This window comes from Arachis ipaensis, chromosome B09 (assembly GCF_000816755.2).
Source record: "Arachis ipaensis cultivar K30076 chromosome B09, Araip1.1, whole genome shotgun sequence".
Lineage (NCBI taxonomy): Eukaryota > Viridiplantae > Streptophyta > Magnoliopsida > Fabales > Fabaceae > Arachis > Arachis ipaensis.
In genome coordinates, this window is record NC_029793.2 from 128160584 (window position 1) to 128180640 (window position 20057).

At 44.9% G+C, this 20057-nt stretch overlaps 2 protein-coding genes across 2 annotated transcripts; both read right to left on the bottom strand.

Annotated features, from left to right (window-relative positions):
- Positions 599-2440, bottom strand: LOC107616004. The gene is made up of 2 exons (XM_016318014.1): positions 1964-2440; positions 599-1873 (listed from the first exon to the last, which is right to left on the bottom strand). Exons 1-2 carry the CDS (start codon positions 2438-2440, stop codon positions 599-601), a joined length of 1752 nt encoding a protein of 583 aa, XP_016173500.1.
- On the bottom strand, positions 16703-17245 carry LOC107616003 (tropomyosin, smooth muscle/fibroblast CTM1-like). The gene has a single exon (XM_016318013.1). The coding sequence runs from the start codon at positions 17243-17245 to the stop codon at positions 16703-16705; it is 543 nt and encodes a 180-aa protein (XP_016173499.1).

Here is a 20057-nt window from a genome sequence, read left to right on the forward strand (position 1 = left end):
TGAGCCTCATGCCGTGTTGCCGGAGGGAGGTAAATACATTCCCCAGATCGATTATGAGGTCCTCAGGTCGGGTGGTCTTTACTAGGATATCGTCCACATATACTTCCACCGTTTTGCCTATGAGGTCGTTGAATATCTTGTTCATCAACCTTTGGTAGGTAGCCCCTGCGTTCTTTAGTCCGAACGGCATTACCTTGTAGCAGAATGTCCCCCCTGGCGTTATGAATGCCGTTTTCTCCTCGTCGGGCCGGTGCATCGGTATCTGATTGTAGCCAGAGTAAGCATCCATAAAGCTCAGATACCGATATCCCGCTGCCGCATCGACGAGCACATCTATATTGGGGAGGGGATAGCAATCTTTGAGACATGCTTTGTTAAGATCAGAGTAATCCATGCACATCCTCCATTTTCCATTGTGCTTTCTAACTAGAACTACGTTCGACAGCCAAGTTGAGTAGTCGAGTTCCCAGATGAATCCGGCTTCGAGGAGGCTAGCCGTTTCCCTGGCCACCTCCTCTGCCCTTTCTTGTGACATTTTCCGTCTCCTCTGAGCCATCGGCTTGGCTTCCTTCTTGACGGCCAGGTAGTGTGACATGAGCTAGGGATCTATCCCCGGCATGTCGGCTGGCGTCCAGGCAAATAGGTCGCCGTTAGCCCTAATCATCTCCATCAGAGGTTCTTTCAGGTCATAGGGGAGGTTCCTGTTCACGAAGGTGAACTTCTCTTCCGAGTCGCTGACCCTGAACTTTTCCAGATTTCCTTCTGGCTCGGGTCTGGGTTTGTCGTCGACCCTAGCGTCCAGGTTGGCTAGGAATACTCCTGATGCCTCTTTGGATATCTTTCTCAAGGAGAGACTGGCATTGTCGCATGCGACTGCCGTTTCCAGGTCTCCCTTGATGGATCCCACTGATCCGTCATCAGCGATGAACTTCATTATCAACATCTTTGTACTAATTACTGCTCTGAGGTCGTTGATGGTCTTTCTTCCTAGGATGACGTTGTAGGCCATGGAGTCTCGCAGGACTACGAACTCCGCCATTACCGACCTTTTCCCCTGTCCCAGTCCTATGGATACTGGTAGAGAGATTATTCCATCAGGCTTGATAAAGTGGTCGCTCAGCCCTACTACCCCGTGCTGGTGAGTCCTTAGATCGGCATCTCGGAGACCCAAAGCATCGAAAACGTTGCGGAACATGATATTCAAGTCGGCGCCGGTGTCTACGAGAATTCGCTTAATCAGGCCGATTCCTACCTTGGCCGTGATGACCATTGGGGGGTTTTCCATGGCTTCGTCAAACCATTGGTCCCCTGGACCGAATGATATGGACGGAGTCTTCTTGAAGTTTGGCGCAGGGTGGGATGACGAGACCGCCAGAACTTTGGCGTCCTTCTTATGCGCCGATTTCGATCTTGGAGCCGCATCCCTTTCGATCACTACGTTTACTATCGTGAGGCCGGGCTCTTGGCGTCGCTTTACCGGGCGACTCTTGTCCTCTGCATCTCGGTCGCGATCTCGTCTTCTCGGCTCCCTGATGAGGTGGGAGAACTCGCTTAACTTTCCATCTCGGATCGCTTGCTCCAGCGCGTCCTTTAGGTCAAAAGAATCCTGTGTTTTGTGTCTATAGCCCTTGTGATAATCACAATATAGATTCTTGTTTCCTCCTGTTCTGTCCTTCAGAGGTCGGGGTTTCGACAAAATTCCCTTCTCGGCTATCTGCTGGTAGACTTCCACAATAGGGACTGCGAGGGGGGTATAGTTGGTGAACTTTCCAACTCGGGGGAACGGCTTGAAGGTCTTGGCCGGCACTCCGTCTTTGGGGTGCTCCTTCAGTCTTTCCCTGCTATCGTGTTGACGAGCTTGGTTGTAGGCGGGCTGACGTTTATTGGCCGCCACCACCTAACTGACTTCTTCGTCATTGATGTATTCCCTCGCGACGTCTTGGATTTCTTGCATCGTCCACACAGGCTTGGTGGTAAGATGTTTCCTGAAATCCTCGTTTCGGAGTCCATTTATCAAACATAAACTGGCCACCAAGTCGGTTAGACCGTCTATCTCCAAACACTCGTCGTTGAACCTGTCTATGTATTTTCTAGTCGGTTCGCCGGATCTTTGCGTCACCCCGAGCAGGTTGATCGGGTGTTTCGCCTTTGCGATGCGGGTGGTGAACTGGGCCAAGAAGGCGCGGCTGATGTCGGAAAACTTGGCCACGGAACCCTGCGGGAGGTTGTTGAACCACCGGATTGCAGGTCCTGCCAAAGTGACCGGGAAGGCGCGACATCTCACCTCGTCGCCAACTCCTTCCAAGTTCATCCTGGCCTCAAAGGCCGTTAGGTGCTCTTGCGGATCTTGGGTTCCATCATACCTCATGTCCGTTGCCTTATCAAAGTGTTTTGGCAGCCACACCTCGAGGACTGAGTGATGGAAAGGGGTTGCTCCCATGATCACGGGACGCCGGGTTGTTCTAGCCCTTTCTTCGTCGCGTTCTTTTTCCTGATTGTTCACGGTAGCTCCTTTCCTCGAAGATCTCGCGTATATCAAGGGATCGCGTCGCCTTCTCAGCGTCCCTCTGTTCTCCCGAGGGCTATCCGATTCCGATCAGGGGCTCGGCGTGCCCCTGGAACGACTTCTTTGCCGAGGGGACCGCGAGTGGTCGGGCTCGGGGGTTTGCCGACGTTGCCCGCGGTTCGCGAGCTCACGTTTTAGGTCGCGCTCCAGGTTCTGTACCCTGTGTCTCAGTTCCTGCATTATCCTGGTACTATCACTGCCTGTTCCCCCAAAAGGGCGTCTCTCCTGGGATCGCGAGGATTGCTCGGCTTGTCGCGGGGGGGACCTCGTGCGTTCACGTGAGGAAGCCACGGAGGCGTCCCCCCTTGGTTTGGTTGCGTTCCCTAGCTCCCCAGGGACCAATACGAAGTCCATCTATTCGGTCCCCACAGACGGCGCCAATGTTCGGTTGGTCGAGTACCGGACGGATCAAGGACGTTTCTCGGGTGAGCGGAGCTCTCGACTGGTAAGGGACCAGGGGGTTGGGTGGTGATGACGGGCGATGTTCCGAGCTTCTCGCAAGGGAGGGGTGTCACCTGCAAAGACACTCCGACGCTCAAGTCAGTCAGGTGTGCAGGTGAGAAAGTGGTAGAATAGTGTGTGACGTACCTTGGGGAGACGGGTAGGACCCTCCCCATATATACCCTGTCAAGAGTGGGTCTCGCGAGAACAGACCCACCTTCCTCGAAATTTCCCAATACAGGTGTAGCGGTGAGCTGTAAAGGACGCGTGTTCAGGTCGGTTCTCGAACGTCTCGTGCCCGCCCGTTCGGGTCGAGTAGCTTGTGGATTGGTCCCCAGCATGTCGTTTGGGTTGGGCCGTAACATAATTTTACCTAAATACTAAATTAAATCATGTAAACACTCAACTTAAATATAAAGAAAAGATACTAAAAGTACAAAACCAATCATTTCTAAAAAAAAAAAGAATAACTAAAAAATTAGTACACAAAATAAATGTGGAATCACAATACTCAAAATAGAACCTTACAAATTTTACTCTCAACAACTCTAACTATGCCTCATAACTCTTAATTAAAATGTCATACATAAATTTAAAACTAGACCACTTATTTATATTATTCTTGTGGTGAAAAGAAGACATCCAATCATGCAACTCTTTTATTTTTTTTAATTGTTTCATGCTTACACTTTGTACACGACTAGAACTTGTTTACAAGTTGGATATTGTTGATCATAATAGTTATCAGGATTAGTTATTATTTTCAACCATATCACAATATGATACCATTTTTTTAGATAAATTAGAGTAACTATTGACCACCTAAATAGTGGGAGAAGGACAAAGGTTCAAAACTATAACAAAGCAAAAACCAAACTAAAAATTTCAACACCAAAAGACCTAAATAACACCTACATTTCTAAATATTAACACCAAAAGAACATAACTCCTCCACTGCAAAAACAATCTAGAGCACTTTTTCATGCCTATGCCAAACTAAACATAATCAAACAAAAAGAACAACCCCTAATTACCATTTAAACCAACCTAACAATCAGTTATTTTCCTACGACATCGCCATCGAGGAGCAAAGATTTTGGTCTCATAGAAAGCAAACATAAATAAACATAACCAACACCTGATCAACACGAGTAAGCTCTATTACAACTAGGGGTGTGCATGGCCCGGCCCGGTCCCGAACACTTTAGGGGCTAATTTGATGTGATTTCATCGGGTCTAGGGCCGGGTATGGGTCTCAAAAGTAGACCCGGTCATTATTTCAGATTGGGTCCGGGCCATAGCTCGGGTCACCCGAAAATTTGGCGGTGCGGGTTTGGCGGATTTTTTTAATTTGGCGGGCTCCAAATCCTAGCCCGATCCGCCTTTTTTAGCGGGTTTAGCGGATCGGCCCGACGGGCTCGACCCGTTTTGCCACCCCTAATGCACACCCCTAATTACAACTGATATCATACACAATCATTCTCCATTCCTCAAGCCAAATTGGACCATACCATCCACCCTTTTTACTAGCGCAGCAGTTATTGGACCTGTTTTAAGGACCCACTCTTCCTTCCACGTCTTCTTATTCTTATGCTTATCTCTTATTGCTTCTTTGTTTCTGTCAATGCTTTCTTGATATAGTCCATTATTGCTTCTTCCTCATTACATTTCAACATCAGTTGAGAGTGCACTCTCCACGTCCTTATCACTTCTTCTTTAGTGTCTTTAGCTTCGCTTTCGCTAATAGCTTTTGGCTTCGATATAGTTTGTCTCCCCTTCTTCTTGGACTCGTCTATACTGTGTTTTCTTCTCTGACCTTTCCCTTTCTTCTTTTATGGAGACTCACAGGAGATCTTTTTTTCTTTGCTGATTTACTTCTTTCTCTTATATCTTTTTTACACTCTCTTCTTTTCCTTTTTCTTACAGTACCCTTTGATCTTTCTTTATTATCCTTACAGCCACTTGATCCAAGCTTCCTCCCCATCCTGGTCTTGTTTTTCTGAGAAAGATTTTTTTGTATTACTTTTTCAAAGTCTAGTGAGTATTGCGGACCAAATGAAGATTTACTATTCTTATTCCCCTAATTCTCATTGCCTATATTTTCTTTCCCTTTTTCATATTTTAGTTTTTGGCCAAATTAAGATCTCATTCGAGTTTTCTAGATCACCTCCTCAAATATTCTATCATCCAAAAATTATTTTGTAAAAGAAAAGGATTTTTTATTGAGTTTTCTATGTGTTGTATGTCTAAGTAATGTATCCTTCTATCATGCTCTTCTTTCTCACAATACATCATCGTTTGCATTTCATATTTTGTGTCCATCATCTTATTATACTCTCTAATCCTCCCAAAGTCTTGCCTTTCATCATTTATTTCAGTCTCATGTTTCTGTAATTTTCTCTTTATTTCTTCCGGTTACTTGCCTATTTTTCCATCTTTCATGACTCTCATATTCAATGAGTTCTGTGATGGCCATACTTACGGTGGCTAAAGGTGACTTCTGTTTAATCAGCCAGTGGTAATATGGCACATGGTTGTGAAGAGCATCTTTTGAAATTTACATAACAGATAATAAATGCGACCAAGTTACTAAAAGGTCAATAATGTAAATGTAAGGGCAAAAAATATTTTATCTCATGTGGGCCTCATTTTATTTTTCCATAAGAATGATGCGGAAATTAGTGGACCTAAAATAGGAAAGAAAAAAATAATCTAGAGAAATTTCAGTCTTAATGTTAAAATGGAATAATGGAGAGTGACAGAAAAGAAAGTCGTAGAAAATAAAATATAAAAAAAAGTTGTGAAAAATAGTTTGAATTAAATTTATGATTTCAAATTCATTTCTTTTAAGAAGAGTTTTTAAATTAGATGTAAAACACAATAACAATGAGTTATAATGAAATGGTACCATTTTAACTCCAAGTGACATATATAGACACTATTATAAATAAAACATGAGTTAATTGTTACATGGTTTTTTTATTTTAAATTTGTCTTCTATTCCTATTCAGATGATTGCCATGAAGATTTTATTATTAGTCATCCATGTTGATAATAATCTTTAGATTTCTATTATGATAGTTTTGACTATAGATTTTTCTTTATTGCTATCATAATTCATAGATAGTTGCCTATGAGAACATACAACACGTTGAGCAGAAGCAATTATGCAGTAGTTGTAGAGAAGTGAGAGAACTATAGTTGAATTGTATTTATTGTAATGAATGTGAATGAATAAACTATTCTAATAATGACATGCATCTGATCTCTATACAACACTGGTACTAACTAATACCATAGCAGAACTAATAGAATTCTACATCAGTAACTATATAACAAAATAGAGAAGAGTAATCTTGATTATCTTGCTAGCTACGTAATGTTCTTTATATCCTTCTTATTCTCAACACCCTCATGGCAAACTCATGGCGTTTTAGGTAAGACCCTGAGTTTGGTTCTGAATTTCTGAAAACTTGTATAACAGAGAGGTTTGGTGAGAAGATCTATGACTTGGTCTTCTGCTGGGATGTGCACAACAATTAATTAATGCTGGTTTATTTTTTCTCGAACTGAATGCATGTCTAGATCAAAATGTTTGGTCTTGTTGTGCAAAATAGGATTTTTAGTGAGAATAACTGCACTAATATTGTCATTGTATAAGATTGGAATGCTTGAGCATTGAATGTGTAGTTCTATGAACAGAATTTAAACCCATCAAATGTCTGTTTTAGCAGCAGCTATGCTCTTAAACTCCACTTTTGCACTGGATTTGCTTATTGAGTGCTTCTTTTGGCTTGCCTAAGAGATTAGATTGGTTCTTAGATAAACACAGTATCTTGTGGTTAATCTTCTATCATCCATATCTGAACCTCAATTTTAATTTGCAAAGGCAAATAATTTAAAATTAGCATTGGGTTGAAAAAAGAGCCCTTGATCCATGGTACCTACCAAGTATCGAATGATTCTTCTAACACATTTCCAGTGGGATAAAAGAGGGTTATGCATGTACTGTAAAACTTTATTGAATGCATATGTAATATCTGGCCTGATTAAGGTTGCATATTGCAATGCACCAACAATAGATCTGTATTGAGTAGGATTCTTATATATTTCACTACCATGTGTAGATAATTTAGTAGTAGTGATCATGGGTGTTGGCATAGAATGTGATTCATGCATATGAGATTTAACTAGCAATACTTTGATATATTTGGTTTGAGAGAGGATATATGAACTAGATTCTGTCTTAAAAGCCTCAATACCTAAGAAGAAATTGAAGTCTCCTAAGTCTTTTAAGGCAAATAAAGTATGTAATTGTGATATCAATTTGGTGATTTCATTATTATCATTGCACGGAACAAGTATATCATCAACATAAACTAAAACATACATAGTAGAGGTAGAAGTAAAACGAATAAACAAGGAAAGATCTGACCTGGTATTCTTGACGTCAAATTGTGACAAAGTTGAAGCTAATTTAGTAAACCAAGCCCTCGGGGCATGCTTTAAACCATAAATAGATTTATTTAACTTGAAAACTGATATGATGGACCTTGAGGGAAGGATCATGGTTGCTGCATGTAAACTGTCTCTTGAAGTTATTCATTAAGAAAAGTATTGTTGAAGTCAAATTGTCGAATTGTCCAGGCTTTAGTAACTGTAGTTGTCAGAATAATTCTAATTGTTGTTGCCTTAATGACGGGACTGCACACTTAATCATAATTAATACCCTCTCTTTGATGAAAATCTTTAGCTATTAGCCTTGCTTTGTATTTTAGAATGGTACCATTAGGATGCTTTTTAATAGAATAAACCCAGCGATAACCAATAATGGTACTGCCAGGAGAAGGATCAACTACTATCCATGTGTTGTTTTTATGTAATGCACTAAGTTCTTCCTGCATTGCTCTTGTCCAATGATCAGTGGTGAGAGCTAATTTAGTTCTTGTTGGTATTTCATTAACAAGGTCTAGAATTTTCTTGGCACTTGCTTGTAGTGCTTTGGGTTTTAAGGGACCAATTTTTGATCTAGTGATCATAGAGTGAGTGTTAGTATTGGTGGAGGGATTGATAGGTGGTAATTGGATAATTGGGAGTAGGTTGTGTAGTAGGAGTGGTATTATCTGGCTATGAAGTCTCAGATGAGGTAGTAGAGGAAGAAAAAATTTGATTACGTAGTGTATCTTGTGTTGATAGTGGGGATTGTGATAAGGATGAATATGAGAAAATTGTGTGAGCGATCTCATTAGAGGTGAGGATAGGAACAGGTAAAATAGATTGAATTGTTGAATTCTTGGTTGGAGGTTTATAAACTTGTTGAAACATAGTATTATAAGGAAACAACAACTTATCAAACATGTCTTGTAATAAAAATCTTACCCATGGAATTCATACATTTATACCTTTTGTGTTGAGGTGCATAACCCATAAAAATGCATAAATTAGATATATATTGAAATTTAGATGAGTTTAAGGAGTTAGCAAGGGATAGCAACCACAACCAAAAATTTCAAGTAGATTATAATCTGGTGCATGATGATTAAGCATTTTAAATTGTGATTTATTAGAGAGAACATGAGATGGCAATCTATTAATTATAAAAGAAGCAGATAAAAAAGCATCATCCCAGTGTTTTAGTGGTAAACATGTAGTAGCTAGCATTAATAGTCCTACTTCAACTATATGTCTATGTTTTCTTTCTATCCTACCATTATGTTGATGTACATGAATATCTATGAAAAATGCCATTAGTAACTAAAAAATCTTGAAAATAATGTGATATATATTTTTGACCATGATCTGTTTGTATTTGTTTAATGTGATAACCAGTATATTTCTCCATCTATATTTTACATTGTTGGAATGCTGTAAAGACTTATGACTTGGAAGATAGCAGGAAGATGCACGAATATCATGATTAAGCATCAAGAAAAGATACATAGTAAAAAAAAACCATGATGAAAAAGGACAAAAGAGGGACACCATACATCAGTATATACCATTTCCAATGGTTGATTAAATTGATAAGTGTTTAATTGAAAAGGCAAAGCATGCATTTGAGACATACAATATAATTTGCATAAGGATGAAGAATTATTATCATTGTTATTTCTAGTTCTATCAAAAGAAATATTACAAGTATTAAGAACAAGTGAAATATTTTAGAATCACAATGGCCTAATTTTTTGTGCCAAACATCAAAAGTATTACAGATAACAATGAAAGCAAGAGGTTTAGATGTAATGATTGGTGATCTAGTTATAGCTACTCGTTCAAATTCATAAACTTCTTGCTTAGATGACCCTTATAGAAGGATCTGATTGGTGTCCTGAGATTTCACATAACAAGCATTAGGGTGAAATTCAAAATAACATTTATTATCTACTGTAAATTGATACACATTAATTAAACTGTGAGATATATCAGGGGAATCTAATAATTATTTAAGAATAAACCTTTTGTTACTATCCAAAGAAATCAGATATGAATAACCAACATCTGCAATAAGAGTTTCTGTGTCATTACCTAATACCACTTGTTCTTTTCTTTGAAAGTCGGATAATACTATCGTGCTAAAAGTAATTTTTTTCAGTACATGCTGAAATGAAGTGGCATGAGGAAATTGTTGACGCGTAGTTCACCTCTAGCCACAATCGGGGACAATGGCTGATGTACAACAAATGAGTGACAATCATCCGTAGTTAGAAAAAAATAATGGTGGCTACTCCAATGAAGATTTAATGATTGTTATCATGTGAATATACATCATTTTGATCATTGAATGATAGATTGTAGGGTTTGATTTTTATTTAAAGTAAAAGTGTTACTTTTATTTAAAGTGTTGTTAAACAAATAAGCTACACTTTTTAAACAAGAATCATCATAAAAAGATGTTTTTGGTATCTTCATGTGAGCAGTTACCAAAAATAATTAGTGATGTTTGCAGGATAAATTAATGCATAATTGGGAGATTAATTAATGGTCAAGGGAGATAATCTCTTTCTTTCTTTTTTTGGGTATGGTCATAGTGTTTGGACCAAGAAATACTCTTTTGAACATAAAAATCAAATTGGGCCATGAAATGCTATTATAGTAATAATAAACAATAACAATATAAAATCCAGGAGAATAAGTAATGATAATAATAGTAATAATAATAATCTTTTATATATATAAAAAAAAACTACGGTTTTATTTATAAACCCTAAATATAAATTTTATTTTAATTTATACTTATTTATTATGTATGTATTCGATTTATATGTAAATACTTAAAAATCGAGTTTGTCTGAGTCGATTTATATAGATCTATGTAGAACATGTATGAAACCAATTTTTATTCAAGATATATGTGTAATTTTAGTCTCCAATCAATTTATTAACATAAATTATTTTTATTTTTAAATACTTGTTTATTATGTATTATTTGATTTAATATGTATATTTTGTCCATAATAGATCGAAATTCGATTTTGTTGCGGCCTGGCCCAAACCCTCTACGGGTTGGCCCGATCCGGGCACCACCCGACCCAAACGGTCAAGGGCAGGGCGCCTTGCAGCCGATTCGGATACGCGTCCTGACAGCTCACCTATAGCTGTGAGGAGAACGCCTCGAAGAAAGTGGGCCTGTCCTTGCAGGGCCCACCTCTGACACGGTATATAAGGGGAAGGTTTTACCCTTCCCCCAAGGTACGACATGCACATTCTACCCCCCTTTTTCGCCTGCACATTTACTGACCAGAGCGTCGGAGTGTATTTGCAGGTGACACCCCCCTTTCCACGCGAAGTGCTCAGGACCTCGACTACGTCTAACCGGCAACCCACGACCAGACGAGGCCCCCATCACCAACCAGGATACCAACCCGAACCGTCCGGTACCCGACTTACCGAACATTGGCGCCGTCTGTAGGGACTCGACCATGGACTTTGTACTAGTCCAAAGTGGGACAGGCCGCGAGGCCGAGCCCGGAGGAGACGCCGCCGCGACTGATTCCCGACAGTATCTAAGATCCCCCCCGAGAAACGCAACACAATCTCACGAGAGACGCCCCTTCGGGGGAACTGGCAACAATCACGCCAGAATAATGCAAGAGCTGCGCCACAGAATGCAAGACTTGGAACGCCGGCTAGCAGATAGAGAACACGATCAGCACACCCCAGAACAAAGTCACTCCCGCTCTCACTCTAGGAGCCACTCCAGACGCATGCTCAGCCCCCAGGCTGAGTCCGAAAGTGATGGGGAAAGAGGACGCGCGAGAAGACGCCATGACCCCGTCATCTATGCCCGGCAGGAGAGGCGGCGTACAACGGATCGCGGGCACGAAGACGCTCGTCGGGAAGACGACGAAGGAAGAACGGCGAGAACCCGGGGACCCGTGATAATGGGAGCGACCCCATTCCATCGTTCCATACTCGAGGTCCAGCTGCCAAAACACTTTGACAAGCCAACGGACATGAGGTACGACGGAACACAAGACCCACTGGAACACCTCACGGCCTTTGAGGCCAGGATGAACCTAGAAGGAGTGGGAGACGTGGTCAGGTGTCGCGCTTTCTCGGTCACTTTGGCGAGACCTGCAATACGGTGGTTCAATAACCTCCCGCAGGGCTGGGTGACCGGTTTCGCGGACATCATCCATGCCTTCTTAGCCCAATTCACGACCAGGATCGCCAAAGCAAAGCACCCAATCAACCTACTGGGGGTGACTCAAAGACTCGGCGAGACGACCAGGAAATACCTGGATCGGTTCAACAACTAATGCTTGGAGATTGACGGGCTGACGGACTCAGTAGCAAGTTTGTGCTTGACGAACGGACTCCTGAACGAGGACTTCAGAAAGCATCTTACTACGAAACCAGTCTGGACAATGCAGGAGATCCAGTGTGTAGCGAGGGAGTACATTAACGATGAAGAAGTCAGCCGGGTTGTGGCTGCCAACAAACGGCAGTCCTCTCACAACCAAACTCGGCACCACGAGAGCGGAGAAAGAACAAGGGAGCACGCCAGGGACGGTGGTGCGAACAAGACAACAAAGCCATTCCCCCGAGTCGGGAAGTTCACTAATTACACTCCCCTCACGACCCCGATCATGGAAGTTTACCAACAGATAGCCGAGAAGGGAATACTGTCGAAACCCCGACCTCTGAAGGATCGAACAGGGGGAACAAAAGCCTTTATTGTGAATATCACAAGGGATACGGGCACAAGACCCAAGACTGTTTCGACCTGAAGGATGCACTTGAGCAAGCAATCAGGGACGGGAAACTTGCCGAATTCTCCCACCTCATTAGAGAGCCGAGGAGACTGAACCGCGACCACGAGGGCGAGGATAGATCCCGGGCGACAAGACGACGCCAAGAACCAGAGGGAGACGACTACGGACTCACAGTGGTAAACGTAGTAACGGCGAGGAATTCAGCCCCAAGGTCGAGATCAGTACAGAAGAAAGACGCCAAAATTCTGGCAGTCTCCTCTTCACCTGCGAGAAGTTCCCAGAGACTCCCATCCATCTCCTTTAGTCCAGAAGACCAATGGTTTGATGAGGTCCCGGAAAGCCCCCCATGGTCATCACGGCCAGAGTCGGAACCGGCCTCGTCAAACGAATCCTCGTGGATACAGGGGCAGACTCAAACATCATGTTCCGCAACGTATTTGACGCCTTGGGACTGCGTGACGCCGACCTAGCGACCCACTAGCACGGTGTGGTAAGGTTGGGCGATCACTTCATCAAACCCGATGGGATTATCTCCCTCCCGACCTCCATGGGACAGGGACAGAGGCGAAGGACAGTAATGGCCGATTTTGTAGTTTTGCGGGATTCCACAGCCTACAACATTATCCTGGGGAGGAAAACCATCAACGACCTTGGGGCAGCGATCAATACGAAGCTGCTCGTAATGAAGTTTGTTACTGATGACGGATCCGTAGGATCCATTAGAGGAGAGTTGGAAACGGCGGTCGCCTGCGACCACGCCAGCCTCTCCTTGAGGAAAAAATCCAAAGAGGCATCAGGGGTGTTCCTCGCCGACCTGGATGCCAGAATAGACGACAAGCCCAGGCCCGAGCCAGAGGGGGACCTGGAAAAATTCAGAGTTGGGGACGCGGAAGAGAAATTCACATTCATAAACAGAAATCTCCCCCATGAATTGAAAGAACCTCTGATGGAGATGATTAGAGCCAATGCTGATCTGTTTGCTTGGACGCCATTTGACATGCCGGGGATAGACCCCCAACTCATGTCGCACAGCCTGGCCGTCAAACCGGGAACCCAACCAGTGGCCTAAAAGAGGAGGAAGATGTCACAGGAAAGGGCAGAGGAGGTGGCCAGGCAGACGGCCGGCCTCCTCGAAGCAGGGTTCATCCGTGAACTAGACTACTCCACTTGGCTATCGAATGTGGTTTTAGTAAAAAAGCACAATGGGAGGTGGAGAATGTGTGTGGACTACTCCGACCTCAACAAAGCGTGCCCCAAGGACTGCTATCCCCTCCCCAACATTGATGCGCTCGTCAATGCAGCGGCGGGGTACCGGTATCTGAGCTTCATGGATGCCTACTCCGGGTACAATCAAATTCCGATGCACCGGCCCGACGAGGATAAGACGGCGTTCATAACGCCAGGAGGGACCTATTGTTACAAGGTGATGCCATTTGGCCTAAAAAAAGCTGGCGCCACATACCAGAGGCTGATGAACAAGATATTCTGCGGGCTCATAGGCAAGACGGTGGAAGTCTACGTGGACGACATCCTCGCGAAAACCACACGGCCTGCCGACCTCCTAAGCAACTTGGGGGGCGTGTTCGCGTCCCTCCGACAACACGGCATGAGGCTCAACCCGTTCAAATGCGCCTTCGCCATGGAGGCCGGGAAGTTCCTCGGGTTCATGATAACCCAAAGAGGGGTAGAAGCCAACCCTGAGAAATGCCAAGCGATTCTCCAGATGAAGAGCCCGGGTTGTATCAAAGACGTCCAGTGATTGGCAGGAAGGCTGACTGCGTTATCCCGTTTTCTCGGCGCATCGGCAGCAAAAGCCCTGCCCTTCTTCAATCTGATGAAAAAGGGGATAGCGTTTGAATGGACTCCTGCATGCGAGGAAGCATTCAACCGCTTCAAAGAGATCCTAGCAACACCTCCGGTGCTCGGGAAGCCTAAGACCGGAGAACCACTCTACCTCTACCTAGCCATAACAGAGGAAGCGCTTGCAACAGTGCTGATACGAGAAGAAGGGAAGGCTCAGCAACCAATCTACTTTGTGAGCAGGGCGCTACAAAGAGCAGAGCTGAGATACAACAAACTGGAGAAACTGGCGCTGGCACTCCTAACCTCCTCCCGAAGGCTGAGGCAATACTTCCAGGGCCACCGTGTCATCGTGAGAACGGACCAAGCAATTCGCCAAGTACTCCAGAAGCCTGATTTGGCTGGAAGGATGATGACTTGGGCCATCGAGCTCTCCCAATATGACTTGCAGTACGAGCCCCGACATGCAATCAAGGCACAGGCGATGGCAGATTTCTTAGTAGAGGTAACAGGTGATCCCCAAAAGGAAACGGGCACACGGTGGAGGCTCCATGTAGACGAGGCCTCCAACCAAACGTCTGGGGGTGCCGGGGTCATTTTAGAGATCCCGGCTGGGGTCATATACGAGCAATCGACCAAGTTCGAATTCCCCGTATCAAACAACCAAGCGCAATACGAAGCCCTCTTGGGTGGGCTAATTCTAGCCCGGGAAGTCGGGGCGACAAGGCTGGACGTGTGCAGCGACTCACAGGTCGTCACCTCACAAGTGAACGGAAGCTATCAAGCCAGAGACCCGCTGCTGCAAAGGTACTTGAAAAAAGTTAGAGAATTGACCAGGCAGTTTCAGGAGGTCACGATCCAACACGTTCCGAGGGAGAGGAACACACGGGCAGACCTCCTATCTAAACTAGCAAGCACGAAGCCGGGAGCGGGCAACCGGTCTCTCATACAGGGCATGGCAAAAGAGCCAACGGTGGCCTTCCATTTGGCAAAATCAAACCCCTCCTGGTTGGACCCCATCACAAATTTCCTGGAACGTGGCAAACTACCTGACGATGAGAGAGCAGTCAAAACACTGAGGAGGGAGGCAACCAAATACGCAATCATACAGGGACAACTATTCAAAAAGGGACTCAGCCAACCCCTATTGAAGTGCTTGCATCCCGACCAGACGGACTACGTACTTAGAGAAGTTCATGAGGGATGCTGCGGCCACCACATCGGGGGCAAAGCCCTAGCAAGGAAGCTAATCCGAGCTGGGTATTACTGGCCATCAATGATGAAAGACTCCGGCGAATTTGTGAGAAAATGCGTCAAGTGTCAAGAGAACGCCAACTTCTACAGAGCGCCGGCTTCCGAGCTGAGACTACTGACGTCCTCCCGACCCTTCGCACAATGGGGAGTCGACCTATTGGGACCCTTTCCAGTCGGCCCCGGACAAGTCAAATACCTCATAGTCGCCGTTGACTACTACACAAAATGGATAGAGGCTAAACCACTGGCTAGTATATCGTCAACCAACTGCAGAAATTTCATGTGGAGGCAGGTGATAACGCGGTTCGGGATCCCGGAAGTCGTCATCTCGGACAACGGAACGCAATTCGCCGACAAGAAATTCACAGAGTTCTTCACTGGCCTGGGCGTAAAACAGAAGTTCTCCTCGGTGGAGCATCCCCAGACGAATGGGCAGGTTGAGTCTGCAAACAAAATCATCCTGCTAGGCCTTAAGAAACGGCTAGACAGTAAAAAGGGGGCATGGGCCGACGAACTCGCCTCCGTTCTATGGTCCTACTGCACAACCGAGAAAAGCTCCACAGGCGAAACACCCTTTCGTCTGACATACGGAGTTGATGCAATGATACCAGTAGAGATCGGCGAGCCAAGCCCGCGATTACTCCTGAAAGGAGTGGAAGAGGCGGTTGAGAAGGACCTAGTGAATGAGGCCAGGGAAATAGCTCACTTGTCGGAAGTAGCACTGAAACAAAGAATGGCGCTGCGCTACAACACCAAAGTGCTCAAAAGGGAGTTTGAAGAGGACGACCTCGTCTTGCGACGCAACGACATAGGGCCACCGACACCAGGAGAAGGAAAGCTGGCGACAAATTGGGAAGGTCCTTACAAAATCAAAGAGGTGCTTGGCAAAGGCGCCTACAAATTGGAAAGGCTCGACGGCAAGGAAATCCCGAGAACATGGAATGCAGGTAACCTGAGAAGATTTTATTCGTAGCTCAGGCACACTGGCCAAGCGGCCTGATAAGCTATATAGCCCATTGTTAATTCCCAATGGTTTATTTTTATCAAATATCTACCATGTTCATAAATTTGTTTAGCTAACGACTAATGCTTACTTATTTGAATCCTCCAATCTACTATCTCCCAATACGAATCCCACACCATCGCGCTCGTAAACGGCAACCCGGGATTGATCACCCCGGGAAGCCAACTGAACCATAGCCATAACGAACGGCCGTGATAATAAGACCATAACAGTTTCAATCGAGTTACCTACGTGAACGGCAAAACATACACAAGCAATAAGTTCGCCTCAAAAAGACGGTAACAAAATACAAACGCTACCAAGCAAGATAAAGGCAATAACAATAAGCCGACCAGGCGACCAATAAAGTATAAAGTTAATAGTTGCAACAAAGTATTCAACAAACCCATACAAAAGCCAAAGTTACAAGAGTTCATTTTCGGTGTCAACAATCTTGCAGTGCTGGATCGTTTTGAAGACCCCAATAGCCGACGTATCGAAGTCTGGAGCCACGATCTTCACCTGAGCCTTCAGAGCCTCCTCGGTCATGAAGATCGCATTCTTCCCTTGCTCCTTCGTCGCCTTGTGCTTCCTCTTAAGCTCGTCGACCTCGGCTTTAGCAGCTTTAGCCGACGAAACGGCCTGGTCGCGTTCCTTCTCCAAGGCTGCCACCCGACCCTGCGCGGCACTCAGCTGGCTCTCTAGGGTCATCTCCCGCTCGGTTAAATGGGACACAGTCTCATCGGAAGCCTTCAATTTCTCCTCGGTAGACTCTGTTTTCTCCTCAGCAGCCTTGAGCTTTTTCCCCACCTCGGACAGCTGCCCCTGAAGCAGCTCGACTTGCACCTTGAAGTCATTGTTCGCCTTACCAGAAGATTCAAGCTTTCTTCGAAGAGCCTGCATTTCCGACAACTTGAACTCGGCCTTCTGAGCTATCACGGCCCCACGGAGCAGCGTCCGATACATCCACCTCGCCTACCCCGCCAGGTCGATGCCAAGGAAATGTTCCTCCATGCCAGGGATCAGGTGGGAGTCGATGAAAGTCCCAGCATCAAAATTTTTCTCCATCACGATAAAGGTTCCTTCCGGGCTGGCAGATGCCCTCCGCCTCTTAGGAGTATGAATAAGTTCCACATCATCGTCATCTTGGCGGGTAGAGGACGAGTGTCCGGCAATGGCCGCCTCTTCGGGAGTGGGGGAAACCTGCACCCCGGCCGAATTCATTGCGGTATCTTGGGGAGAGGGCACGGCCTGATCCTTCTTCTCCTCGACAGGATCTTCAGACTTCCCGTCGACCTTCTCGTCCGTCTTCTCCTCGTCACTATCCTCTAAAAAGGTCTTAACCAAACCCTCGAGCCCTGTCACTGAAGCAGACATCTCTACTACAACAAAGAAACAAATGCGTCATTCGTGAAGTCGGAAAAAGCAAATTAAATGATAAGCAACACAAGAACACAAAGGCAAAATAGCTCACAAATATAATTCCGGGCGACCTCCCGGTCACCCATAAGGAGGTGTGGGTTCACGTGGTTTTTTTCCGAAAACCGCGAACAGCACGTCGGCAATCCTCTTATTTTCAGGGGACATCACCTTGTAGGTCACCTTGATGAAAGTATTAGACCCCGCCCCGAAGCTCCAATACGTCGGGATGAGGCGTTCACCCTCTAGCGACAACCAAAAAGGATGACGACCTTTGACGGGACGAACCTTGAAATACTTGTCTTTGAACCCATGGTAGGAGTCCTCGAACAAGCCAAATATCCTCCGACCTTGGGCAGATCAGAAAGACAGGAACCCTTTCTTCGCTTTCCCCTCCTTGGAAGGGTTAGTGAGATTGAAGAAGAAAAGAAAGACATTCACCGATACCGGCAGCTCGAGATATTCACAACCCATCTCGAAACAATGGATAGAGGCCCAGCTGTTCGGATGAAGCTGCGATGGCGAGACGGATATCCGATTAAGAAGCGCCATCTGGAAGTCGAAAAACGGCATGCGAACGCCCACCTGGGTGAACATGGCTTTGTAAAACCAAATCCAGTCGGCAACCCAGGGGGAGTGAAAATTGATCTCGTACAGCCGCTCATGGGGGGCAGGAACGAAGACGTCATAGTTGGCCTTCTCGTCTGTCCCTCTGCAGAGATACTCGGCTTGTCGGAATTCGGTCAACTCCCCTCGTCCATCTGGTTCAGGGAGTCCTTCAAATCGGAAACAACCCAAGCATAGGGGTCGTAACCCGCAGCAGAGGTGGAAGCCCGTGAAACGACGCGAGGCATACCTACAGCGGGGGTACCACTCCGTTAGTCTATGAGGTCGGGAATCCGGGAAAAACCCAGGAACTACGTCCATTCTATTCAACAGTTAAGATCAAGCATGGCTACATATATCTATCATGCAAGCTACCTAAAAGCCTACCCTGGAATGGTACCCTTCCCCTAATGCATCTATCTGGCACTAGAACACCATCTACCAACAAAATCAAAGACCAACAACAGCAAAAATGCAGAACAAACACAAGCAACAAACATACAGCAGTAAAGCACAGGAAGGCAAAAATCGAGAGTTACCTGAATTGATTGCAGGAGCTTAGGAGGGAAAGGAGAGGCACAGGAAGGCTCGAACGAAGTCTTGGATATCAGGGAGTGAAGAAGATGAGAGTAGCAAGAATGGGAGAGAGAGAGAAGGAAGAAACTATTTAAAAACCGCTACACAAAGCGCGAAAGGGCCAGGGGCAAAATGGTCTTTGCGCGCAGGGTTTTGCAACTCATTATGAGCATTTAATGCTCAGCGCAAAGAACGAAGCGACGAACGGTCGTCTCAATAACCAAGAGACACGCGCGTAGGGGGCACGTCCTTCCCACGGGTGGCCGACCTGACGACAACGCACGGAACGAGAAATAACACGCCACTAATAGCTTTCACGACTATTACTGGCGCGTGGGGGCACTGTTGCGGCCTGGCCCAAACCCTCTACGGGTTGGCCCGACCCGGGCACCACCCGACCCAAACGGTCAGGGGCAGGGCGCCTTGCAGCCGATTCGGATACGCGTCCCTGACAGCTCACCTACAGCTGTGAGGAGAACGCCTCGAAGAAAGTGGGCCTGTCCTTGCAGGGCCCACCTCTGACACGGTATATAAGGGGAAGGTTTTACCCTTCCCCCAAGGTACGACACGCACATTCTACCCCCCTTTTTCGCCTGCATATTTACTTACTAGAGCGTCGGAGTGTCTTTGCAGGTGACACCCCCTTTCCACGCGAAGTGCTCGGGACCTCGACTACGTCTAACCGGCAACCCACGACCAGACGAGGCCCCATCACCAACCAGGATACCAACCCGAACCATCCGGTACCCGACTTACCGAACAGATTTATATGTAAATACCTAAAAATCGAGTTTGTCCTATTCGATTTATATAGATCTGTTTAGGACATGTATAAAACCAATTTCTATTCCTTAATTTTATAATAATAGACTATACGAAATAAAAAAAAACATAATTTATACGTTAGCATTCATTTCATTTTAATATAAGTCTTTAATTTTTTCTATTTATTAAAAACAATCATAAAACATTAAATTACTAAAACTAGTAAATAAAAAATATTTTTTTAACTTCTAAAGTCATTTATGTTTCATTAATTACTTAGTAATTTTCAAATTTTCTTATCACTTAAATACTCTTTTATTTTGATTTTTTTATATATATATATAACCTAAATTTTTATTCCTATTAAATATAATTATTTAATTAATCTCTGATTTTAACGTGTCTACAGAAT

What these genes read in the sequence shown, in the direction of transcription:
- LOC107616003 (XM_016318013.1), bottom strand. Translation starts at nt 17,245, where the DNA reads ATGTATCGGACGCTGCTCCGTGGGGCCGTGATAGCTCAGAAGGCCGAG.
- LOC107616004 (XM_016318014.1), bottom strand. Translation starts at nt 2,440, where the DNA reads ATGGGAGCAACCCCTTTCCATCACTCAGTCCTCGAGGTGTGGCTGCCA. An exon ending in AACATCTTACCACCAAGCCT is followed by an intron (nt 1,874 to 1,963) that starts GTGTGGACGATG and finishes AATAAACGTCAG; the next exon opens with CCCGCCTACAACCAAGCTCG.